Source organism: Trichoderma evansii (assembly GCF_050947405.1).
Source record: "Trichoderma evansii strain SZMC 28006 chromosome Unknown GGI43scaffold_3, whole genome shotgun sequence".
NCBI lineage: Eukaryota > Fungi > Ascomycota > Sordariomycetes > Hypocreales > Hypocreaceae > Trichoderma > Trichoderma evansii.
The window spans coordinates 884,157-909,180 of NW_028145203.1; the positions used below are offsets into that span (position 1 = coordinate 884,157).

Sequence of the window (25,024 nt, forward strand, 5' to 3'; positions counted from 1 at the left end):
TATAGCGAAGAAGCCTAGTTTTGAGCTCAGACCAGGGGGCTGAGCAAGACTAGCTGCTGACAGGATTGTCTCGGCTGGAAGCGTGAATTCGTTATATGTATGTTATTGGGAGCTTATCGCTTTTAGAACGTTTGTTGGCTCGTGCCCCATTAGGTAGCCGCCATCCAAGTTCTTTAAATAGGAAGATCACGATTTTTTTTCTTTCTTTCCCCCTTCTCGTCTCCTTTCTCTCTCTCGTGTAACATGTTAACTGCCAGTCATACAATTTTTCAACGGTACTATGGATATTCACTCACTCATTCATTAAAATGGAGCTCACGGATTTGCCCAAGGAGCTTTTGTGTATGATCCCTTCCTTTTTGGCAGGCAAAGATGTCAAAAACTTGAGACTTGTGTGCAAGTTATTTTCGGAACTCCCTTTTATCTCTAGGGTGTTCATAAGCGCCCACCCGAAAGACATCGAAGTATTTCGCTGTATCGCAGACCATGAGGTCTTCAGGCAAGGTGTAAGAGAAATCATCTGGGATGAAGCCCGATTTGAGGACCCTCGTACTAGACATGACACATATGAGGGGTATGATGGGGTACCCGAAGGATATAGAAGTGCTTGCGCACTGAACTTGAATGAAATTATAGACAGGCGATCTGCCTTCTATGCTAAATTTCCATCTGAAAAAGACATAGATGAGGAAGTGAAGGCCCAGATGCCTGTACTTGAATCATGGCCGCTATACTGGGAGTATCTAGCTCAGCAAAACGCAGTGTTAGAAGACGATGGCGACATTAAAGCGTTTGAATACGGTCTGAAACGCTTCACAGCTCTAAAGAGAATCACGTTAACACCAGCAACTCATGGTTTCATATTCAATCCACTGTACGATACACCAATGATTCGGTCGCTTCCATATGGCTTCAACTACCCAATTCCGCGCGGTTGGCCAGGCGCTCATGTTTATTTGTATAACGCACCGTGGAACCACGTGCAATGGCGAGGTTTTCGAGAAGTTATACGCTGCCTCGCAGAAAACAAAGCGCCATCCGTAACGGAGCTTGTCCTCGATGCCCACCAACTGCAGACCGGGTTGACCGGCAACTTTTTCGATAGCACTGATGGAAATAACGTCGTCGATCCTAGCGAAGACTACGATAACCTCATTTCTGTTCTTCGTAGACCTGGTTTCCGCCGCCTTGATCTCGCTCTCATCCTTGCCGGAGAGCACATGCGCGGGTGGAAATCGCTTCGGAATGGACGCATACGGCGTGCACTGGCAGAGTTGTCGGAAGATTTAGACCATATCCATCTGCGGACGGACCTGTGGGATATGCTACAGCTATCTATTAGTAAAGAGGATAGCAACGCTCTTCTTCGCCATTTCACGCCACTCCGTGACATCTTTCCGATAGAGCAATGGCCGAAGCTACGGCATTTTGGACTGTCAAAGTTCTATGTGCGACAAGATGATCTTCTGCCTCTTTTGGCGGCACTGCCAGCAACTATTCGGACCGTAGAGCTCAGCTTTTTGTATTTTCTAGACAAGGACAAGGGCGGCAGCTACAGCGCCTTGCTAGACGAGATGCGCGACACTCTGGATTGGCGTACCAGAGACGTTGCAGCTCGTCCTAGAGTTAAGATTGGCTTAGATGATATGATTACTGGTTGCTACGGCCGAGCGATCTGGTTCGAAGGAGAAGTAGACTCGTTTCTATACGAGGGAGGCCCCAATCCATTTCCATTTGACAGACGGCACGTGTCGGATCTTGACGTCGGTACGATACGGGACGGATTTCAGCCTGATATTGACGGTCCATGGGTAGATTGCCCTTGCTTTGATCGCGCGGATCTTGAATTGAGGCCGCTTTTCGAAGGAGAACGAGATTATTCCGATCTTCAAGCAGCCAAAGAAGCCATCAATGCTGGCCCGACCATGTGGGAATACTGGGAACATCTTTGAGTCCCTTATCTCTCTACTTCTATAGTTTATTTCTCTCTACCCTTTTGACTTAGTATGTTTACGGAACGCTACCGCTTGTATTATGAAATCTATGTCAAATTTCAGCTATTTTATAGTAGCGAGTACTCAAAAGATAGCATCTCGCGCATGTCTCAAAAGTTGTTCTAAGTGAGCCCTCGCCAAACTTGGTAATACCGATATATCCCTTCATTCGATTACACATATTCTTTCTTGCATTGAAACGTCATAAGTAGAACAGCCAAGACAAATTCAAAAGTGCCAGTGACACCAAGAGCTATAAGAGGTTCGCAACATAAGACATGGAAATGCATCACATGAGCCACCCCTGCCAGCACTTTATCCACTCAGGCGATATCTATAAGCTAATAAACCTCCCAAAACGAAAAGAAAAGGCATGAAAAGGACCCAAATTAGAAATTCCGGAGCAAAAGAGCAGATCGTGGAGGGTGATGTGAAAGTGTAATAAGCTTGTTTGGTGGACGCCGATTGGTGGATCGGGAAGCATGGTGTAGGTGAAATGACGTATACATTTTTTAGTATGACACTTCTTTGACGATGGTACTAACGAAATGGGTGCGAATTGAAGAGCTCATAGAGCTAGCGGAGGGGGCAAATTGAGCTTCTAGCTTGATCATATTTTCATTCTAATTGTTCAATCTCTTCTCATTAATTGAACGATTTTCAAACAATAGGTTTACGGAGTTAGCTGCTGGTTTCGGGAATCCCCTTCATCTCAGCATACATCACTACAGAAACCACACACGATGCCGCTGTTCAGCTCCAAAGGGGACGAAAACGAGCAAGATGTCCGGCCAGAGTTTCGGGACAGCCCCGAAGAAGAAGGCGAAAGGCCTCCAGATGAATACACCCGACTATTGCCCAACCGAGTCAACTCGAATAGAGAGTTCCTCTCGCCGGACGATCCTGCAGTGTCGCCCTACAACTTATTCAGCATTCGTTTCCTCCGTTACGTTACTCTCTTTTTCACTGCAATGACATTTTTATGGTGGGTTATCTTGCTCGTGTCTGCGTTCGCCACGCCTCCTGGATTCCACACCAAAGGGAGCGGCTTCTTCGCATTCGGATACACGAGCTTGACATTGTCCATGATGTTCTTCACCTTATTGTTCTTTGGAGTACCGTCCAAATCAGTGAGAATACTTGCAATTGTAATTGCCGTAAGTATTATAAACTGCTACAGCACCATCACTTAATGGGCGCTAAACAAAGATCTCCGTGTTAGGCTTTTCTTGCGCTTGATACGATCCTCCTTGCCTCTGTTCAGAGAACTAGGTATGAGGAAGGATGGGTCGGAATTGCCAGTGTTATATGGGCTCTCTTAATGAGCATCTGGGCCATAATCACCGACAGAACTGTCCAATGGGGCAAGGCAGAGGAAGAGGAAAGGCTTACTGGACGTGCAGAATCGAGAAAAAGCCTCACAGAATGGCTCGAGGTTCTCCTCTCCACCATTGGCTACTCGGTGATGGCCGTGGCCGTCTTTCTGATAACCTTAACCATCATCCTTCGGGCCCTAGATGCAAAGATCGCTCCTCCAGGGAAGCTGTATTGGGTCGACAACAACAAGTATCGCATCCACCTGTATTGCCACGGGAACAAGACGGACGAGAATGGCAAGCTGGTCACAACAGTCTTGTTTGAGGCGGGTGAGTGGCCAGTCGAGTACGGCCTATGGGACTTTGCAGACAATGCGGTTAAGAACGGATCCATTCCTCGCTATTGCTTCTCAGACCGTCCGGGACTGGCTTGGTCTGATACCGCGCCATCGCCGTCGTCCGCCGGCTTCGTCGTGGACGCCTTGAGCGAGGCACTGGCCAAAGCAGAAGAGGGCGGGCCTTTTGTTCTTGCTAGCGCAGGAATCGGTTCCTTGTACTCGCGAGTCTTTTCAGCCCGCCACAGTCACGATGTTCGGGGCTTGCTGTTGATCGACCCCCTACACGAAGATCTGCTGGGCCCCGGCGCAGCACCAGGCCGAGGCTTCTGGCTGTGGTTGAGAGGCGCCATCTCGCCGCTTGGGCTGGACCGGATTCCGGGCGCAATATTCAAAGGACGCACTAGCCGTGACCGCATCTATGGCCGATCTGCATATCAGACGGGAAAATTCATTTTCGCCAAGCTGCAGGAGAGCTTGGTGTTGAATTCTTTTACCAAGCGCGATGTCGACAGCAGCAGGCAGATTCAGGAAAGGGACACGCCGCTGGTTGTGATTAGCTCAGGGCGCAGGGTCAAAGCAAGCCATGAGTGGTCAGCCAAGCAGCGGGACTTGACGAGGCTGACTGACAAGCTGCAGCACTGGGATATTGTGGACGAGGCACCTCACGAGGTTTGGCGGACCCTGGAGGGTCGGGAGACGATTGAGAAGAGGCTGAAGAAGATGGTCTAAAAATAATAAAACCTAAAACAAAATCGATCTAGCAGTGGTTGAGATCCCTAAGCATGGGACGAGCCCTTGAAGGTGGAAAAAAGCGAATACGGAGTTGGGGACATCGCATTACCCGATGGCAATTGGTGACATTTGACAAAGGCCCTGAGTATACTAGTACTATTGCTAATTGTAGGAGTTTGTCGGCATCGTATCGGTGGTATTGACTTTCTCATTTGTACACTCGTGTTTTCCTAGTCTCACAGAATATTTACAGTCTCTTCAACAAAAGCTGCAGCGGCGATAATGGGTTGGGCCAACCAGGCACGAGAGCGGGCCTTGAATCGTCAGGGCGGAGTCTGCAACTGGAGCTGCTAGACAAAATCCAGCACTTTCAGCACAGTTACCCCTGACAGGAAAAAGTCTCTTGTAGCCCCGTAATTGAGGTTGAAGTGTGTCTGCAAAAGAATGAAGGCTGCTTTGATCAACAGTAGCCATGATGTATTACTCCATACCTACCTGGTAGATACGAGAAAAAATGCAGTGCAGCCATCTGTTATCGACCCTCGAGATCCTTAATTAGCACCGAAGAATTCGCGATGGGCATCTCACGGTGTTAGATGCACCGAATTTATCGCTGCGCAGGACGTCATCGATGGACAGGGTACATGTAAGGAGTAATATCGCCAGCTAAACCACCTCCTTAAGCGTAATAAGCGCGCAAGGTTGCGCATCAAACACTGCAGTACCGTGCAGGTGCCGAGAAAAATGACTGATGATAGATACATGCCCAGTACCCGCTGAGTACGGCAATTTGTGCCAAGGTCGCTGGCGGTTTGTAAGTGCTGGACGCATTGGGGCTAGTGCTGTTGCCGCTGGCTCTCAGAAAAAGATGGGACGAAGCTCTCCAGCCACAGGGCCCCGACCTGGCAATTAAGGAGCTGTGCGTTATGCAGGTGGTTCCTGTCGATACGGAGAAATGCTGGCGACGGGAGCTGAATACGGGGACAGCCGTCATGCTGCGAATGGAGACATCGTGGCTTGTTTGTTGAGGAGACTAAGTCGTATCGGAAACTATAAAAGTTACTTGCTAAACTTGAGCCCCTAAACTGTCTGTCAAGTCTCGCTACCCCGGCGCATAGTATGGCGTGCTGATCGGCTGTCCAGTCTTCTTGGTTGCAAAGCGCTCGCTGGGCTACTCTGTAATACTCTACAATGCTGCATGGCGGATCACGCTCCGTAGGACGGAATAAAATACGAGAGAGTTTTTATGCTTACCACCTTATGCTCAGTAGAGCCAGGGCTGGTGGCCCGGGCCGGGTTGCCTATCTCGACCGGGCTGATCTCGGCTATATTCTGCTCCGTAATCGTAATGAATATCGAAATCTAACTGGCAACTCGAGGGGGCTTTCTAACGGCTATGAAACAGCTTGGCCGATGAGGGTGCTTGTACTTCGTATTATATACCGCTGAGTTTTGTCTTGACTTTCTGAATGCTATTTGTAGATTAAGTTTCAAGGCTTATCAGATGGCAAGGGAATAAAACCGACTTGGCGACTCAGCTATGAGAGGAAGAGACGTCATTTCCGGGACATTACGGGGGTTCATGGAGCACCGCTGTGTAGGCATGTATACATTACCTACCCAGTAGGTTAGTATTAAGTTTAAAGCAAGATAAGAGAAAGGATTCCAGAATGTTCAATTGGTGAGCAGACTTTGCTGCTAGGCATCTAGTTTACACCTTAGGTCTACCGATTGGCGTCGGCTAATGACTGACAGATACAAAAATATAAATAGAAGCCACGGCGTAATGCAACGATGCCAGGTACTGATGGAATGTCCCCATGTGGCGCACGCGGCGTTAACAAATCTCACAAAGGAGACTACCTTAAGTTTTCCACCACTTTATATCCTGTTTCTCTTCGACATCTCATGAAGAGTCTATGAGCCGTTAGTAGGGGGGTGCTCTCTACTTACGATGCATCCCGCGTAAATCGTAAATAGGAGTATCAAGCTCGCTCACAACCGCCTATCTGTACTGTACAGCTACCCATAAAACTAATTCAGCCTTACGCACAGTGGCTCCAGCTACTCCATATCTCGCTCTTCGCTAAGAAGTTGATACGATACACTGCATACGAAGAATGCGACCAAACACAGGTAGGCTGATCGTGTGATTCAGCTTGCTTACCTTACTCATCCGCCTGCCATCTGGGATACCAGTGCCGGGGAGAGATCCAGTCCCTACTGCAGGTCCTAGACATGGGGAGCTGGATACTATAGATGTGGCGCAGTTGAGCAAACTGGGACAAAGTGCGCCTCGTTTGAAGAGGGGAGAGAGCTTACAGATCAATAGTTGAATTAAAGCAGCACTGCTAAAGCACTCGTACCTCAATAGCACATGCCTGTACATGCTTCGTACCCGTGATAGTAGCAGCCCGCGTCATAGTGCCTTGCCGTGCTGCTTGATTGCATGGGCGGGAAGAGTCCTGGCGGCTCAAAGTAAAGGGTACGCATCCACCTGGTCCCCTTTGGCGCGCCCCCTCAGCTCTCTGCAACGCCCAAGCCAGGTACTTGTGGTACCGACACGGAAGCATCAGAGCACCCCAAACAATTAGCGGCTCAAGCCCAAGCCAGCAGCGGCGCCAGCGCCCATCAGCGACCAGGCGACCTGGAAATTACACCCAAACTAGCCGCCCCTCAGAAACCACAGCGACTCCACGCGCTGTCAGCAGCCGCCCACCCTCGACCGCCCCCCAGTCCCGTGAGTCCAACAAAGTGCGCCAGTCCAGCTCTCCTCCACTGTGAGAATCTACGGTTGACTCTCTCTGTTGTGTTACCATCACGGGCTGTTTCTGCCTCTTACAGAAGCTGACCTTTTCTCTCCCCTTGAACCCCCTCCTCCGTCCTGTGCTGGCGCTGGCGTCTCCCCCCCGCCATTTCCATATAGTGCATGTTGACGACCCGCATGCTACGCGGATCTAACTCTCCCATCTCAGCCCTCCGCGATCCTCTACAAGCTCTTCTACTTTCAGACCGACCATCTGTCCCAAACGAGACCGACCTGTTGTTGCTGGACAGTCACGCGATTGCCAGCCGTACTTTGCTTTGAGCTGTGAGCCGCTTGAGGCACGCTGTCGCGCATCGCTTTGTTTGGAGCCGTGGCGTTGCTTCCAATTGACATCGATCCCATCTACGACAACCACCCCAGCTGATGCCGGCCGTTGCCGCTACCCCTCGCCGACGACTGCTAGACATCTGGCGTTGAGACGGGCAGAAACATCATATTAGTCCCCTGGATTGAGAAGAGGAACACGCGTTTGGGAGGAAACACGCCGCATTCTGTGCCATGGCAACCGACCACAGCAACGGACCGCCTGTGGTTGTTGTCCCGGAGGGGGGCCCCAACGATCATACGAATGACCATGCCGGACCAGACTCGCGCCACGCAGACGGAAGCTGGCAAAATGGATCTCCGCAAGCACCTATATCAACAGTAGCAGCTCCTAGCAGCCCCCTACCGCCCTCAGGATGGGCAGAGGATCCTGCAAACGGCGGCGATGCGAACCGCCCACGACCGCGAAACGGACGATCTACTAGTGCTCAGACGAGAGTTTGCAAGAAGTGTGGCTTGCAATTGACCGGGCAGTTCGTTCGAGCTTTGGACGGAACATTTCATCTGGATTGCTTCAAGTGCCGAGTAATGCAGCCCCCCCTCTCTTTCATCCCCTTTCCCCCCCCACTTTACCACCTCTGTATTGCGAGATGTACTAACTTCGCTTGACAGGACTGTGGCGATATCGTAGCGTCCAAATTCTTTCCCGCGGAAGATGAAAATGGAGAACAATACCCCCTTTGCGAGACTGATTACTTTCGACGACTTGGCCTCCTTTGTCACAAATGTGGTGGGGCGCTTCGCGGGTCATACATAACCGCGCTCGAGCACAAGTATCACGTTGATCATTTTACTTGCTCACTCTGTGCAACCGTCTTTGGTGCCCAAGACAGCTACTACGAGCACGATGGGAACGTTTACTGCCACTACCACTACTCCACTCAGTTTGCGCAGCGGTGCAATGGCTGCCAAACGGCCATCCTCAAGCAGTTTGTGGAGATTTTCCGCAATGGGCAGAACCAGCACTGGCATCCCGAGTGCTATATGATACACAAGTTCTGGAATGTGCGCTTAGCTCAGCCAACTGAGGTGCCGCAGCTCCAAGAAAGTGAGGTTAGCGATGTTATCAGGGAGCGTATTCGAGAAGACGAGGAACGCATGGAGGATAAAGTTTTTAGGATATGGAGCGTATTATCAACGTTTGAAGAGTCATCAGCAGCTTGTATCTCCGATATGCTGCTCCACGTTAGCAACGCCTCGTATATCGACGGTGTGCTAGTAGCCAAGCGCTTCATTTGGCACGTCGAAATTCTCTTCCAGTCCGCGGACAGACTGGACGGCGCTGTCTCAAAGGCGAATGAGAAAGGTGAGTCTGGAAAGACAAAGTGAAAAGAAGGACTTTGAGCCCAGCAAATACGAAACCTAAAAGAATGGCTGGACGCTAATCTGACTCTTTTCATAGGCATGTCTTATGGCCGCGAGGCTAAGCTTCTCTGCAAGAAAATCGTATCTTTCTTTTCTCTGCTTTCAAAAACACAAGATAATGGCTCTCGACAGCTTGGTGTTACTCAAGAGCTTCTATCCCTCGTCACTGGTTTAGCTCACTATCTCAAGCTATTAATCCGTATTTGCCTTCAGGGAGCATTGCGCCTAGAGCGAGAAGCGACTTCCAGCGACGGCCTTCATCGATTTTTAGACGATTTGAACGACTTTGAAAGCTACAAGGGCGACGAGGGTCTTCTACAAGTGACTATGGGAGGCAAGCGCCTTTCAGCTAAGGACTCAGATCATTGCGCCCAGTGTGGAAGATCGGTAGAAGACGAGTGTGCTAGAAACGGCGATATGCGGTGGCACATTACCTGTGTCAACTGTTCCCGCTGCCAGCGGGAGCTTGGACGTGTCTTGAATGAAGCTTTTTTCAACTCGCTGGAACGCAAAATTTACTGCACAACATGTATTGGAGGCAAAACAGACGGCCTCACACCATTTACTCACATCTCCAAACTTCAGCAATACGTTTTTCTTCTCAAAGTCGCTCTTGCAAGATTGCTGGATATCCTCAGAAGTAATGGCACTATTTCATCTGGTGAACCTGGTGCTGATGGAAGCGATCCTTCCCGCCCAGATGCCAGGTCCAAACAGTCGGGTGACAGAAGTCGCCGTCGCGAGTCAACTTACGAGACTACTCTGAATGAGGTTCGAAGACTTCGCAGTACTCGTCTCGACCGACACTTGTCATCTAGTGTCAGGCAGGCTCGGACGTCTCGTGTTATGGATGCTGATGGACGAGGTCCTCGCCCTGCATCTTCTGGAGGAGAGGGCAAGACTCAGGGATCCACCGACCAGATGTTTGGACAAAACGACGCCATTACTTTGGACGATATTTCTCGCATTGTGGCTGTTGAGCAGTCTCGTGAACAACAGCAACGCCGAGACCGACTTCCCCCCAGTGACGTCCTGCGGTCTGGCGCCACAGACCAAGGCCTTGGCTTAGGCCACGCCAGAACACAATCGGCTGGTAGAGATCAAGATCTCCAGACGGCTGATCCTATGATGTCTCGAGTCGGCAGGAAATTCTTCCCTGAGCTATCAGGCCTCGAGTACTTCAACGTCAGGCATCTTGCTGTCTTGATCATGCACCCCGTGGTTGAGCAGGATTTCACATTAGAAGAGCTATTAAGCTTCATCGAATCAAGAAAACCTGCCACATTCTGGAAAAATCTCGGCAAAGCGTTCAAGAATGACAAAAACAAAAATGTCAAGAAAAAGGGTGTCTTTGGCGTGCCCTTGGAGGTCATCATTGAGCGAGACGGTGCCGATTCGACAGATGGTGTGGGACCTGGCACTCTACGTATCCCCGCCGTTGTTGATGATATTATTTCGTCTATGCGCAAGATGGACCTTTCTGTTGAAGGTGTTTTCCGCAAGAACGGTAATATCAAAAAGCAACAAGCTATGGTCGATAAGATCAATGCGGAGGGCTGTGATACCGTTAATTTCATGGAACAGCCAGTGATTCAGCTAGCTGCGGTTCTGAAGAGATATTTGCGAGATCTTCCAGATCCTCTCATGACTCACAAACTTTATAAGCTATGGGTCAGCGTTGCCAAGATCCAAGATCCCGCTCGAAAACTACAGTGCTTGCACATGGCTTGCTGTCTCCTTCCCAAGAGTCACCGAGACTGTCTAGAAATTCTGCTTGTGTTCCTCAAATGGGCGGGTACCTTCCATCAGCTGGATGAAGAAGTTGGATCCAAGATGGACGTTAGAAATTTGGCGACTGTTATTGCGCCTAACATTTTGATGAACCCTGCCAAAACACTCGCCATGGATAGCGAGACTATCTATGTCATTGACGCGGTGGAAATTCTCATTGACAATATTGAAGAGATGTGCCAGGTAAGTAAAAACCACACACGCCTGTTGCTCTCGGTTGTTATTCAGCAATGCTAATAAGCTATCTTTAGGTACCGGATGAGATTTCTACGCTACTCAATGACCCCTATCTCTTCAGCAACAACGGCGAGATTTCAACGAAAGAGATTATGAAACGATATCAAGACCTCAGAGGGCAAGGCCCCGCTGAACCCAGTGAAATCTACAACCGACAGGAAAGCTCGACTCGCTCGCCGCCCAAGCGTGTCGAAACAGATCCCTCTCTCTTGCAGAGCGAGAGATCAGTACGACCGATGCAGGACAATATCCCTGCACCATATCCGAATGCAGCTTCACCATATCCAAATGCACCTTCACCGGTACCCCCGCCACGGTTTAGGCCCCCGGAAGACCAGCCCTCTCCCTATGATGCTAATCAAATGGATCATCCTGATCCTCGTTCGGAGAACCCTGATCATAATAAGCGGGGAGAGTGGCGGAATTCTGGCGTTTGGGGCCGCCAAGGCGGTGGGGTAGGTGTTGGCGAACCGTTTTGATTTTCTGGTTAACTGTTTGAGCTTTTCTACTGATTTGGCAAGAAGCTGGGGAAGATCTGTATGGTATGTCTCTTTTTTTGTTGTTTCCTTATATAGGAAGCGTGGCCCGGGAACAGTGTTTTGTAGCATTTCTCCAGGCGTTTGTCGATTACTTTTGTCCATCTTCACTGCAAACAGTTAAGACCGAACTTTCTTACTCTGATGTTCGATACGACAATCCTGGCGATGCTATATCTTTCGTTAGTCTTACTCTTTCGTTTCTTTTTCTCCCCCTTTTTTCTTCTCCGTTTTTCCTTCTTTGCTCCTCCATCATCATATTCCTCTTAAGTCTTTCCTATGACTCAAAAGTATAGAGATGCTGTATCGCAAAGATCCACGTTTTACTCTGTCATGACAGGGTGACTGGATAAAAGAAAAAGTCACTGCAAGGAAGGAGGATTTTTTTGTTCTCGGCCCAATATTTTTCTCCCCCTTTTCCTTTCAAAAAGACGGTCCTGGTTGGCATTCTACACAAAAAAGTTGGTTTTTGTATGAGCGAAGTTGGATGTGGATGGAGTGGTTGATAGGAGTTTTATAGCAAACGCAGCAGCATCTGTGTGCGAGCGAGCGAGCGAGCCTCCGCCCTTTGCAAATGCTTGGTACTTTGTGGTGTTTTTTTAGTGGTTGTATGGAATAAGAAAGTCAGAGAGACGAATTGTCCGCTATTTTTTGTTCGAATATCTTTTCTCCCGCCTATCCTTTGATACTCTTCACGTTTAAAAGGGGTTTGCAGCCCTTGATTTTTTTTATTCGGTGACGCAAACGTCCCAAAAGATATACTCCTTGGTACCTTGAAGAAAAGAAAGCTAGAAAGAGCTATTACAGAAAAGAAAAAAGATGGTGGAAAAGAAACGAGTCGATTGAATTGACATTGTGAATTATTCTATTGTGCTATGAAGGCAAGAGAAGGAAAGAGAAAAGATGGCTGTGAAAGGAATTTATATTAGGACAGACGATGAGAGAAAATATGTATGAAGAGACTTTACTGACTTTCTCACTTCATTGATTTTGCCCTTGCCTAGTCTGATGAATTACTGAAGTCTTGAAATGTGTGTGGTTTCTCCTGGCCTTTTGGAACATTTTATTTGCTCTGTATTCATGTTTACGTTTAAAAGATTAAAAAACACAGAATTAAAATGAAGAAGTGTATATTAAAAGGATGCGTATTAAATAATTACTTATATGCTTCTATATGAACATACGTGGCTATATAAACATGCTGTATGTGCATTTAGATCATGACACTCATCAACGACATCGATGGGTATATAGCGTCTACAAAGTAGATGCTTTTTGACAGTTCCGTCTCTTTTCCACCACCCCTGGTCAACAATTTTCTTCTTTTAGATGCTTAGAAAGCAATCACTGCGCTTTGGAGTCCTTCTTATCCTGCTCCAAAAACCAACCAACGCCCCTGTCAACACCCTCCTGAAGCGTCCACTGCGGCTCATACCGCAGCACCCGCTTAGCCTTGCTGATGTTGTAGTACCGCGTCATGGTAGACACCACGGCCCTCAGCTTTGTGAAAGTAGGAGGCTTGCCGATGATGCCAAAGAAGACCTCGCTCAGCGAGCCGAGGACAACGCTCCAGCCCTGTGAAATGTGCCAGACTCCCTCGGTGCCCTTGTCATTTCCAGCGGCCTTCCAGACGGCGCGGGCGAAATCCCAAAAGTAGACGGGCGAGTCGTTGGTGATGAAGAAGACCTCTCCGTCGACGCGCTCATAGCTCAGCGGGACGATGTTTTTGGCTGCGGTGGCGAGCAGGAGTTGGGCGGCGAGGAGGTGGGCATGGGCCACGTTGCCGACGTAGGTGAAGTCGAAGATGTTTGTGTTGTCGCCGAGCTGGACGTTGGACTTGCCGTTCTTGTAGGCTCTGAGGAAGCCGGCGAGCGTCTGGACATCGCCCTCGCCGAAGATACCTGCGGGGCGGATAGAGGTGGTGAGGAGCTTGGAGGGCTCTTGGCGATTGGCCTTGATGACGAGCTCTTCGGCAGCAGCCTGAGAAAGGAACGCAATTGGTTAGTTTTATATAGGGATTGAGGAGGCATGATGTTGAGGTGGGAGATTGCGCACCTTGGTCTCGGAGTAGTACTCCTTCTGCTGAGCGCCTCTAATGACGGGATAATCTTCGTCTGCGTTGAACAAGTCGGTCTCGTTGTCGCTGATGACGCTGGCCGAGCTGGTATACACAAGGCTCTTGACGCCGGACTTCTGGCAAGCCTCAATGACAGCCTTGGTGCCGCCGACATTGACCTTGCGGAAAAGCTCATGGGCGGTCTTGCCCTCGCCGCTGGCCATGGGCGACGCCGTGTGGATGACGACGTCAGGCTTGATCTTTTGCATCAGCTCGGTCAGCTTGGCGGCGTCGGTGATGTCGCATTCGTGGTAGGCGGCCTGTTCGTTGACATTGTTGGTGCATCGCAGGTCGATCGAGGTGACGGACTTGGAGTTCCACAAGTCCAGCGCCTGGTTGACGATGTGGTGGCCCAGGAAGCCGTTGCCGCCAATGACGAGGACGTTGCCGAGGTCGCCTCTCTTTCCCTTGGCCATTGTTGCGAGTGATTCTGGGTTTGGAGAGAAGGTTTTTGGAAGAGGTTAGGGAGGTGTAAATGAGAGGTGGTGGAGGATGGCCAACACCACTTCATAAGTGGTCAATTCGATATTAGTGTTAACGCTGGAGTACGGAGACAGTACCACCGAAATGCGGCCACTAATGGGCTAGCCCAGTGGTCTTTAGCGGGACAGGGGAGTAGCCTAATAAGTACTTTGTACTTTACGCCCAACTCAACCTTTCCTATAAACGGCTTGTCTGAGACTTCATTTTCACTCCTTGTATAATTGTTCAAAGCCTTGGTACAAGGGCAAAAATCCACCATTCTCACCAGGAATCCAGGCGACTTTGCTTGAATCCACAGACGGCAGCGTGCAGCTTATATCCTAATCCCACTGCTACTAACCAGGGTCCCTTCTGGATGCGAAAGGCGGGACTACTCCAGGCTTGCAACATGTATAAATGATCCACCGTCGTGCTTCGTCCGCATCATCCAACTACATCCGCTCCTCTGCTATTTCACTACACTGAGCAAAACTCCAACTCCTTTCATCCGATAGGCCAAGAGTAATGGTCTCTTTTTCTTCTTCGCCATGCCCTATTTTGTAGCTCAACGTCACATACTGGACACCCAATGGCAGCCCGACGGGAGGGTCAGACCCCGGATGTCGAGATCTTAGTTCACGTCACTGCGCCAAGCAGGACAGCAGACGACACTGCATACAGGCAGCTCGCACAGTCATATCTTTCCTTTCAGCCCCGTTGCCATATTGCCGTCTCATCAGTTCCCTCACTGGAGCCTCAACGTGAAAGACCGCACCATGCTGCCGAAGAAGGAGCTCCAAGAGCCATAGATTTCGCAACAGTGCCATCGGGGCAGCCATGGGTCCCGGAATCTCAAGATCTAAGCTTTCGAAGCGTATACGATAACCGTTTCTCACCACCACTACAGGAGAAGCCTAGTCCAGAAGATACATCTCTGAGGGAAGACGACGATGAAGGGCTTCTCTCGACTCAACTCGCAACGCAAAACACATCTTCTTGGCAAGCTCCTCCAAGTCAGATCAATGATTCGTATCCTTTACCAGACGTTGAGTTGCGCCACACTTCTCCGACAAGGGTTCTGGAGCACTATCTGAGAAACTTGCCTCCCTCCTCGCAGCCTAGACCCTCGTCAGCAGATCGGTCAGATTCATCAGTTAGCCCTTTTGAGGTGCACATCCCGTCATCCATTCCAATTCCTCCTGACGTGGACGAAGCTGCAAGTCAATCGCTTGGATACAGAGACAACGCCAAGATCGTTCCCGTCACGCCTCGAGTACCTAGTGCTCTAACACGGATGCGAGAGGAACCCTCGGCAACTGTAATTGATGAGACTATATATATATCAAGCAGCGCGATTGACACAGCTTCAGAAGCAGCCGCCTCATTCAGAGCTGAATCTGCACCGCCTCTATCAAAACGTCATAAGGGACTTGCAGATGAAGAAGCCGTGGGAGCGAATCTCCATCGGAGTGCGAGTGATACAGGACCATCGGGGTGGAAACAGCCAGTAGCGTCCTCACCAATCGCAGTCAAAGATCCAAATGACTTGGAGATCCGGCCACCAACTCCTCCTACCGGAATCGTGCATCTTGAGCCCTCAGATTTAGTATCTGACAAGCTAGCCAAGTTGGCACGAGATCTATCATCGCGTTATCGCCCCAAGGAAAACCGCCCGACCGATCCCTTTGAACGAGGTTATTGGCTCGTCGACTGCACCAGCTGGTCTCAAGACACCCGAGGCGAAGCTTGGACCTTCTTGGCCAATTACCTGCGTAGCGGCCTGGCTGGCTGGGGTGCATGGTGCCGCCGCAACGAGACGCATGGCTGGATCCGCCTCTACTGCTGGGCTCACGTCGCCAAGCATACGTATCTGCTGCTGTATCTTGCAAGCGGCAGGCATCTGAAAGCGACTGGTGCGAAATGGATCGATGGCGATGGGGAAGTTGTTATAGAAGTGCTTCCCACGGAGAAGTAGTAAGGGCATGTTCTGCTACTTACTATAAGATGGCTTGAATTGTTGTAAACGAATTATTTATCAAAGGTACTGGAGTTGTTATCGCAACCATCAATTGACATACAACATTGCGTGGTTTATAAGGATGGCGCTGGGGAGCTCTCATATTGAATATATTGGATGGGTGTCGTTTCAAGGAAGTGGAAATAGTTATATATATATACTTCGCCCTCTACCTTTTCTTCTCCTTGCTAAAGACTATTGTTATATACAAGAAATAGCGTTCAATAGTTAACATCCATACAATACACAAGCGATCAATACACCACATCAGTCCGCAGCAAAAGACACATCGCTAAAGATTAAGCAGAACAGGAATAAAGGAAACCGACCGGCATTTTATTTTCTTCGCTTTCGCACTTCCATTGTCCCTCTCCTTTCCTATCACCAGCCCAAAACCAAGGGATAGATATACCATAACAAATACAGACAAGTGACATGGCCCAAAAAAAAAGAAAAAGTAGCTCCTCTACTCGCTTATAACATACAATATCATCATTTACTACCAGACAGCTTATGCCTTGGCTGAAGCAAGCTTCTCCTTCCAGTACTTGGCGCCCTTCTCTCTCAGCTCCTTCAGCTGCGCTCCCGAGACCTCGGCAATGTCAGCAGCTTTCTTCAGGTAAGGGGCCTTCTCCTCGTTGCTCAGAGTCTTCCAGCGTTCGCTGAGACTGCGCATGGCATCCTTGGGCGAGCCCTCATTGTCACTAAAGTGCTCCTTGATGAAAAATGTGAAGCCAGATCCAGTGCGCTGAGGAATGCGCTCGTCGTGAATGAGGTAAGTTCTGGACTTGTCTGTCTTGCGAGCCAGGCGACGACGAGCCAAGTTGGCAGCGTGGATTGCCTCGGGGGGGTAAGACTCGATCCATTTCTTCTTCGCTACTTGATTGGCAATCTTGTTGGAGTGACCGACTGATGCCATGCGCTGAAACACAAGAAAAGTTAGTCTCATAACCAATCAGATCAAGGGAGGAGCCAGCTTACCTCTCTCTCGGCCTCGGGCAAGTTCTTAAAGCTAATGGCAAGGGCCTTGACTTTGTCCACGAGACTGCCTTCTCCAGCACGGACGTTGTCGACCATGAACACGTTCCATGCTGTCTCCGGAAGCAAAGTCGGTCCCTTCAGCAGCGCCATCTGTCTGAGCCTCTTGATCTCGAGCTTGTCCTTCTGCTCGTCCGTCAACACCTTCTTCTTCGGTGCCTTCTTTGGCTTCTTGACCGCGACCTTCTTCTTCACAGCCTTCTTCTTAACGGGCTTCTTAGCCTTGGGCTTTGCTGACTTTTTGCTGGCCGGCTTCTTGGTGGAGCTCTTTGTTGACTTGGACTTGGTCGCCTTCGCTGCGGCCGCGCGCATAGGCGCTGAGGTGCTAATCAGGCGCAGAGAGGGCGCCGCCGGACGCAGAACAAGTGCGCGAGCTGCAACAGCGACGGATTGGCGCAACGGAGCTGCTGCGCCGGTGCTGGTGAGCACGCGACGAGCGGCCGTGAGGGCAGCCGATGACAGCATCTTGACAGGATCGGACGGAGCTTCGACAAAACAAAAAAGGCGATAAGCAATGGATACGAAAAAAGACGAAACTGCAATTGCAGTGCAGCTCGTGCAAGGCGCCAATAAAAAGGAAAAGACAATCAAATGCCGGGTCTTTTACTATTTTTTTTCTCTCTCTCTCTCTCGCCCTATATTGGAATGGTGTTGATGGAATGACGAGGGTTGACGAACGGGAGGGGCAGCTCAAGAAACGGCTGTTGCTGGCACTAAAAACCGATAAGCTGCAACCAGCTGTTGCTTGTGTTGTACTTGAGACTAGCTCCGGTAGCTACTCCCATGCGCTGCACCTTCGGCGATCTCAAGGCCGAGGCAGGCCCTGCACGTGACTTTCCAGAAGGTAAATGTGGGGATGGGATTGGCAACTGGCAGTCAATTCCAAGACATGCATGCGAACCAGCTCAGCTATCGACTTGAAGCAGTTGGACAGGCAAATCTATAGCGTCTTGCTGCACCATCTGCGTTGTCTTAATTACCGTCTAGTTTATCTACTTGGTTCACGCTTCATTCCTGTATCTTCTTTTCTTATACCCCCTACAAACATCTTACAGCAGCTTTGTAACAAACAAACACAAGCTACAGCCGTATAATAAATAAAGTTTTACAAGCCAAGTGCTATTGGCACCTGTTATGAGTGTATAGATACTTGTGTATCATATTACTGTAAATATATAATCAAGACTATTTATCCTCAAACCCGTTGGCCATTCTAAACGGCCCACTATCGCGAGATGATATGTTGTTTTAAATACGCTATGGATCATATGAATGCAGATACTATATAGCAATGGTTTATAAAACGGCTGTATTCTAAAACCATGCGATTGCAACCCATGGTTAGTTTACTTATGGTAACGGGCAGGTACCTGTCAGATACCTGGCTTGCAACTGACAGGTTTCAAGTACCATCCATATAAACTCTTCTCGGTTCTCTTCAAATCTCTTCCTTTTTCTTCTTCATCATTATCATCTTCTTCACATTATTCACCAATTTTACGTCCACTATTATTTGTTTCCAACTTGTAAAACGCAACCATGGCAGAGAACCATACAGAGCGATTTCTCTCTCCATCGCGTAAGGAACAGTTGTTTTCCCAAATACTGAGTTCCTATGTCAGAAAGCTAGGTTTGTATTTGATCGACAATAATAATAATAATAATAATAATAATAATAATAATAATAATAATAATAATAATAATAATAATAGAACCAGAACTAAAATCATGATATAGAGACAGAGAGCACCGAACGCAAAGCTGGTCACCAGATCACAACGCCAACGACTCCTACTGTTCCTACATCCGACTCCCAACTGAGCAATAATTCCGACGAACGCAGCGCATTAACCGCCAAATCTCTTCGTTTGACCTCAGAAGAACCAATGCCAAACTTTCTTTCAACAGAGGCAGCGCTGTTATCCACCCAGATTAGAGAGCTAGATGCTAAATTTCAAGCATTCCAAAAGGCGCAGTTGGAGAAGACAAATATGCTACAAACTCGATTAGAGAATATAGAAAAACTGGTGTTTTTGCAAGGCAGTGCTACTAACAAGCAGCAGCGTGCCATCAATGAGCAACAAAGTGTTTCTCTAGCGCAAAAAGATTTTATCAAATTATTAAATGTACGCCTTGCAGTGGTGGAAAATGAGACCGACCGTCTCAATAACAGGATGGCAGAGCAAGAGGATAATGGCATATAGACTTGAAATGGCAGTTTAGAGTCAACAAGAGGTGATGAAAACGCTGGTTGCCAATGTTTGAAAGAAATATGAATATACGAGGATGGTTTGTCGCAACAGGTTCGAACAGTATAATTTCTTAGAAACCGAATTAAACGAGACCTCAATTCAGCAGATGCTGATACAATAAAACTTCCAAAATCTACTGATACGCCAAACGTGATTGTGTGGCTAATATAGTATGACAAGTTATAAAACACGAGTGATTTAGTAAACACATACTTTAGAATAAAGTCAATTACCTATGTTTCTAGACAACAAATCTTTTCTGTTAAAAGATCTTGGAAAAAACGCCCGTCACTATTTTTTTTGGTCTTCCTACACCTTTCTCCTATCCATCCATCCATCCGTCCGTCCGTCCAGTATCCGACCTTTTCTCCTCCCATCTACATATCTGTAGATGGCGCCCGTTTTTGACCAAGGGCTCATTATATGATATTATAAAACAAAGAAATAGGTCCAAGTATACAAAATAAATGATAAACGCCAGCTCACATCTCTGCTTTCCTATCTATGCAGAAAAGCCGAGACAGTGCAAAGGGTATATAATTTACAGGGGCTTGCCGCCAATGAAGTTAGACCAAGCCCGGACCTCCGAGGGGATACCTTCGGGACGGGGGAGCTTCTCGCTCATGCACTGAGCAAAGAGGATAGCGGTCTATTTCGACAGTTAGTACAGGTCCTATCAATCTTTGAGCAGGGGTTATATAGTTAAGCTTACCTGGGGCTCCATGAACAGGGGCACGCCAAAGTCGACGGCATTTCGGCGCATGACATAGTCAACATCTGAGGTGGTCTTGCCACGGGCGAGAGCCAAGTTGAAAACTCCACGGATGTCATACTTCTGGAAGACTTCACGAAGGGCACGCTTGTCATCGGTAGGGAACTCAATGACGTCAACATCGACCTTGTGTTTTGAGCTGGTCTCGATGAAGTTCTTGACGGCGTTGTCAGCGGCATACAGCTTGTATCCAAGAGGAGCAAGATAGTCGACGACCTGAGTCAACCAAGACTTGCTAACCTCGCCACCGAACAGCAGACCCTCACCTGGCTCAGGCATGCGGAAGTTCATGGTAGACTGCAGGGAAGTCCAGTAAGCCTCAACAAGATCCTTTCCGAAGCAGGCCATTTCACCAGTGGAAGACATCTCAACGCCCAAGAAGGGGTCTGCACCAGCGAGACGAGTCCAAGAGAACTGAGGCACCTTGGTAGCAACGTAATCACGCTTAACAGTCATGAGATCAGTGGGCTCGGGGACGTTCTTGCCAACAAGAGCTTTAGCAGCGACATCAATGAAGTTGGTTCCAAGGACCTTGCTGACAAAGGGGAATGATCGAGAAGCACGGAGATTGCACTCGATAACCTTAAGCAGAGGCTCGCCACCCTCGGGGTTTTCAGCCTTGATGATTTGCATGTTGAAGGGGCCAGTAATCTTCCACGCCTTGGCAACCTTCCGGGCAATCTCCTTGAGGCGCTCCATGGTGGTAGAATCGAGGTTGACAGGAGGGAGAACAAGAGTAGCGTCACCAGAGTGAACACCAGCTTGCTCAACGTGCTCACTAACGGCGTGGAGAATCAAGTTACCCTGAGAGGCAACACCATCAACATCAATCTCCTCGGCGCCCTCGATAAACTTGGTAATAACAACGGGGTGGTCAGGTGAAACATTGGCAGCAGCCTCAAGCTTATCCTTGAGGTCCTCCTGGCTGCGGATTACAGTCATGGCAGCTCCAGACAGGACGTAGCTGGGGCGAACCAGAACGGGGTAACCCACTTGATCAGCGAATTCCTCAGCCTCCTTGACGGAGGTAAGCTCCTTCCAAGCTGGCTGATCAACGCCAATGCTGTCAAGGATCTCAGAGAACTTTTGACGATCTTCAGCCTTGTCAATATCCTTGGGGTCAGTTCCGAGAACGTTGGCGCCGCCAGTTTCCTGAAGGCGAAGAGCGATGTTCTGCGGCAATTGGCCACCAACAGAGACAACGACACCGGAAGCGTTCTCCAACTCGTAGATATCCATGACACGCTCATAGCTCAGCTCTTCGAAGTAGAGTCTGTCAGCCTCGTCGTAATCAGTGCTCATGGTCTCAGGGTTGTAGTTGATCATCACTGTCTTCTCGCCCATCTGTCGGAGAGCCTGGGTAGCGCTGACAGCACACCAGTCGAATTCGACGGAGCTACCGATACGGTAGACACCGCTACCAAGGATAATCTTTCCCTTGTCATCGAAGGTAACATCGTGAGAAGAACCGTTGTAAGTAGTGTACAGATAGTTGGTGTCAGCAGGGAATTCGGCAGCGAGGGTATCAATCTTCTTCACCCAAGGGCGGATGTCGAAGCTGAGACGGCGGGCTCGGACCTCATCTTCCGTGCTTTTAACGGCATTTGCGATTTGTCGATCAGAGAAACCCAGCTTCTTTGCCTTGAGAATTTGATCCTTCTGCAGAGCTTCAAGGCCACCGGCAGCTTCAAGTTCACGAGTGCAGTCCACAAGGTTCTGAAGCTTATACAGGAACCACTTGTCAATCTTGGTCAATTCGTGAACCTTCTCAACAGAGTAGTTTTCGTGAAGCATAGCTTGTCCAACAGCAAGCCATCGGCGATCGGTAGGGTTTTGAAGCTCAAAGTCCAGATCATCAAACTTGTCACCCTGGAAGCCAACAAACTTGGGGTCAACTTGACGAATAGCCTTCTGGAAAGACTCTTCAAAGGTTCGGCCGATGGCCATGACTTCCCCAACCGACTTCATAGCACTGCCAATATCGCGCTTCACGTGCTGGAACTTGGACAGATCCCATCGAGGAATCTTGGTGACAATATAGTCCAGAGAGGGCTCGAAGTTGGCCGTGGTAGTCTTGGTAACAGCGTTGGGAAGCTCGGGAAGGCTGTGTCCCAAACCAATCTTGGCAGCGGTGTAAGCGAGAGGGTATCCAGTAGCCTTGGAGGCAAGCGCAGAAGATCGCGAAAGACGGGCATTGACTTCGATAACACGGTAGTCGAGGCCATCAGGCTGGAGGGCATACTGAACGTTACACTCTCCCACAACACCCAAATGACGGACAATCTTGATGGCAGCGGTACGAAGCATGTGATATTCCTCGTCGCTGAGAGTTTGACTGGGGGCAACAACAATAGAGTCACCGGTGTGGATTCCAAGGGGATCGAAGTTCTCCATGTTGCAGACAGTGATACAGTTGTTGTTGGCATCTCGGACAACTTCATATTCGACTTCCTTCCATCCTTTGAGCGACTTCTCGACCAAAATCTGGGGAGAAAGAGTGAGAGATCGAGCAGCCATGTTGCGGAGCTCTTCCTCGTTGTTGGCGAAACCGGAACCAAGACCACCGAGAGCATAAGCAGCGCGGACAATGATGGGGTATCCAATCTTGTCGGCGGCGCTGAGGGCCTCATCGACAGTGCCGACGGCAATGGACTTGGCGATAGGAATGTTGATCTCCTCAAGCGCCTTAGCGAAGAGGTCTCGATCCTCACTGAGCTCCAGTGTCCTCACACTGGTTCCCAGAACCTTGACGCCATACTTCTCGAACAGGCCCTGTCGCTGCATCTGGACACCCAGGTTGAGGGCAGTCTGGCCACCAAAGGAGAGGAGAATGCCATCGGGCTTCTCCTTTTCGATAACATAGCTGACATACTCGGGAGTGACGGGCAGATAATAGACTTCGTCGGCAAGAGTGTGGTTGGTTTGAATTGTAGCAATGTTGGGGTTGATAAGGACAGAGGCGACACCGGCCTCCTTGAGGGCTTTCAGGGCTTGGGCTCCTGTGATCCAATGTGTTAGTCAACGCGCACTATTAAGCCTGTGACATTTTCTTCATTTGTCACGTGGACAAACACGACTCATAAAAGAGCATGCAGATACATAAAGTGAAGAGTATCCAAGGGAGGAAAACTTACCAGAGTAATCGAATTCACCAGCCTGTCCAATGGCCAGACCACCACTGCCAATGACAAGAACCTTCTTGACATCAACAGTCTGCTTTGGCTTGATAACCCCGCTATCAATGTAGGCCTTGGGATTGGGGGCAGACTGAGCAGTTGCCGAATACGGGCGAAGGATTGAAATTGTGCCCAGTCGCTTGGGGATGTTTGACTGAAGTGAGGCTCTAGCCTGAGACCGGAGAGCTGCGGTGGTGAAGAGGCGAGTTGGGAGAGTTCGAGGGAGGCGGGTGCTATTTCGGAGCAAAACCGGAGCTCGAGCGGCAGCTAGCGCCGCGGAAGAGAAAGTCGCAGGCATTGTGGTTAGAGGCTCAATGCTGCAATTGCACCGTCCTTTTGTTTGTTTTATTCACAGGTAGTAGAAGCAGTAATCGAGTATTGGGGGAGCTATTTCAAGCTGACAAGGCCCTCCACAGGTGGTCTAAGTGAAGCTTGTTAGTTGGCATCATGAGGGGTGACTCATGGTAATACAAACCAGAAAGATAGTCCTGTAAAACAAAAAGCATTAGTATTATTGCCAAACATAAATTAAAACTAACAATTGTGTATTCAAGTATACAAGCGGCATTTAAATGCACACAAGCCACATGAGGTAGTCATATCAGAAGCAAAAAAGCCACATACCTGAGAAGTGAATTCCGACGAGCGGCCGTTCATAAAGGCGGATTAAGTAACGGCAAGTCAAAGATGTAAAAGCGAGGCACAAGGCACTCTAAATTTTAATGAAGCAAGTGTAATTGAGCTGGATGCGTGATGCACAAGGTGCAATTGGACTGATGACTCTTCTGACTGGTGGAGAGAAGAAAAGAGGAAAAGAAAAGAGAAGAAGAAAAAACTTACAGATAGTGGGGTTTAAGAGGTTGCACAGCTTTCCAGAATTGGCACCAAAAAAGGCAGTGGCCGCCGATTCTGGAGGCACGGACGAGTCACTGATTAGATAAGGATCGATGTGATTTCTCTTATTTTAGGTGAGAGATAAAACACCAGATCCAATTCAAGATGGATTCTGACGCGCCCCATTCGAATATTGATCAAGAGAAAAATTTCCACACTAAGAGGGGAAATGACGTTGTGGGGAGGGCTCCAGGAGAGATTGTCAAGCCCAATCAGCGAATTGGCTTTTGGCTTGTTAGTAACTCTGTTGCTGGTTATTACTAGCAGCAATGGCACCTATCAAGATGAGCTAAACTAGCTGACTAGCAGCTAAACTAGCACGGCCTGTCATTCGTTGGCTGCGCGAGCGAGCATCAAGCCGGCGGCTGGAAGACTTGTAGCCCTAGGCCGCACATCTCCCTAGCAGTAGGCCAATTGAGAGATATCTCGATTAGCTGGATGTGGAGGATTTAAGCAGCACAAATCCTCCTCTATACCGCACTCAGACTCGCAGCCAAGATATCCTGGCTCGCTAGCCCAGAGGAGAGTATCTGGCGTCCCTTCAAATGCAACCTGGTTCTATGATACCGGATTGGTGACTGCACGGACCATCGCCCCGATCATAGCTGCTGTCGCCCCCATTCTCATTTATTTGCCCTTTTCCCCTCTAGCTCCGGTATCGCAATTGGATCTTGAGGGTTAGAGATGACTCGGATACGGAGTTAAATTAGCTCTATTGAATGTCAAGATCTCGGGGAGTAAACTCGGATTCTCGTCAAATGTACAGTACGCCTTGAATGTATTTGCCCCCACAGCAAAACTAGATGAAAAAAATTGCTACCCTGTCCCTGTTTTTCT

The 25,024-nt window shown here is 49.1% G+C and overlaps 8 protein-coding genes across 8 annotated transcripts; 5 read left to right on the plus strand and 3 right to left on the minus strand.

Annotated features, from left to right (window-relative positions):
- Nucleotides 1-704: 704 nt before the first annotated feature.
- Nucleotides 705-1,952, plus strand: GGI43DRAFT_420771 (uncharacterized protein; the record flags this gene model as incomplete). Its single annotated transcript, XM_083207858.1, has 1 exon — nt 705-1,952. The coding sequence occupies one exon, from the start codon at nt 705-707 to the stop codon at nt 1,950-1,952; it is 1,248 nt and encodes a 415-aa protein (XP_083063992.1).
- A 301-nt stretch (nt 1,953-2,253) lies between these two features.
- On the plus strand, nt 2,254-4,508 carry GGI43DRAFT_241992 (uncharacterized protein). Its single transcript, XM_083200699.1, has 3 exons — nt 2,254-2,481; nt 2,666-3,151; nt 3,217-4,508. Exons 2-3 carry the CDS (start codon nt 2,738-2,740, stop codon nt 4,375-4,377), a joined length of 1,575 nt encoding a protein of 524 aa, XP_083063993.1. The 5' UTR covers nt 2,254-2,481; nt 2,666-2,737; the 3' UTR covers nt 4,378-4,508.
- Nucleotides 4,509-7,034: 2,526 nt separating this feature from the next.
- GGI43DRAFT_241986 (uncharacterized protein) lies at nt 7,035-11,504 on the plus strand. Its single transcript, XM_083200698.1, has 4 exons — nt 7,035-8,056; nt 8,144-8,837; nt 8,934-10,870; nt 10,939-11,504. Exons 1-4 carry the CDS (start codon nt 7,706-7,708, stop codon nt 11,401-11,403), a joined length of 3,447 nt encoding a protein of 1,148 aa, XP_083063994.1. The 5' UTR covers nt 7,035-7,705; the 3' UTR covers nt 11,404-11,504.
- Nucleotides 11,505-12,573: 1,069 nt separating this feature from the next.
- GGI43DRAFT_395911 (3-beta hydroxysteroid dehydrogenase/isomerase family-domain-containing protein) lies at nt 12,574-14,147 on the minus strand. The gene is made up of 2 exons (XM_083204905.1): nt 13,516-14,147; nt 12,574-13,440 (listed from the first exon to the last, which is right to left on the minus strand). The coding sequence occupies exons 1-2, from the start codon at nt 13,990-13,992 to the stop codon at nt 12,805-12,807; spliced, it is 1,113 nt and encodes a 370-aa protein (XP_083063995.1). The 5' UTR covers nt 13,993-14,147; the 3' UTR covers nt 12,574-12,804.
- Nucleotides 14,148-14,505: 358 nt separating this feature from the next.
- On the plus strand, nt 14,506-16,290 carry GGI43DRAFT_242043 (uncharacterized protein). Its single transcript, XM_083200700.1, has one exon. The coding sequence runs from the start codon at nt 14,628-14,630 to the stop codon at nt 16,011-16,013; it is 1,386 nt and encodes a 461-aa protein (XP_083063996.1). The 5' UTR covers nt 14,506-14,627; the 3' UTR covers nt 16,014-16,290.
- GGI43DRAFT_242047 (uncharacterized protein) lies at nt 16,290-17,749 on the minus strand. Its single transcript, XM_083200701.1, has 2 exons — nt 17,037-17,749; nt 16,290-16,977 (listed from the first exon to the last, which is right to left on the minus strand). Exons 1-2 carry the CDS (start codon nt 17,556-17,558, stop codon nt 16,567-16,569), a joined length of 933 nt encoding a protein of 310 aa, XP_083063997.1. The 5' UTR covers nt 17,559-17,749; the 3' UTR covers nt 16,290-16,566.
- An 883-nt stretch (nt 17,750-18,632) lies between these two features.
- Nucleotides 18,633-19,297, plus strand: GGI43DRAFT_431100 (uncharacterized protein; the record flags this gene model as incomplete). Its single annotated transcript, XM_083209378.1, has 2 exons — nt 18,633-18,723; nt 18,831-19,297. 2 exons carry the CDS (start codon nt 18,633-18,635, stop codon nt 19,295-19,297), a joined length of 558 nt encoding a protein of 185 aa, XP_083063998.1.
- A 589-nt stretch (nt 19,298-19,886) lies between these two features.
- Nucleotides 19,887-23,591, minus strand: GGI43DRAFT_380362 (carbamoyl-phosphate synthase (glutamine-hydrolyzing) CPA2; the record flags this gene model as incomplete). Its single annotated transcript, XM_083202969.1, has 3 exons — nt 19,887-19,994; nt 20,058-23,116; nt 23,252-23,591. The coding sequence occupies 3 exons, from the start codon at nt 23,589-23,591 to the stop codon at nt 19,887-19,889; spliced, it is 3,507 nt and encodes a 1,168-aa protein (XP_083063999.1).
- Nucleotides 23,592-25,024: the final 1,433 nt, after the last annotated feature.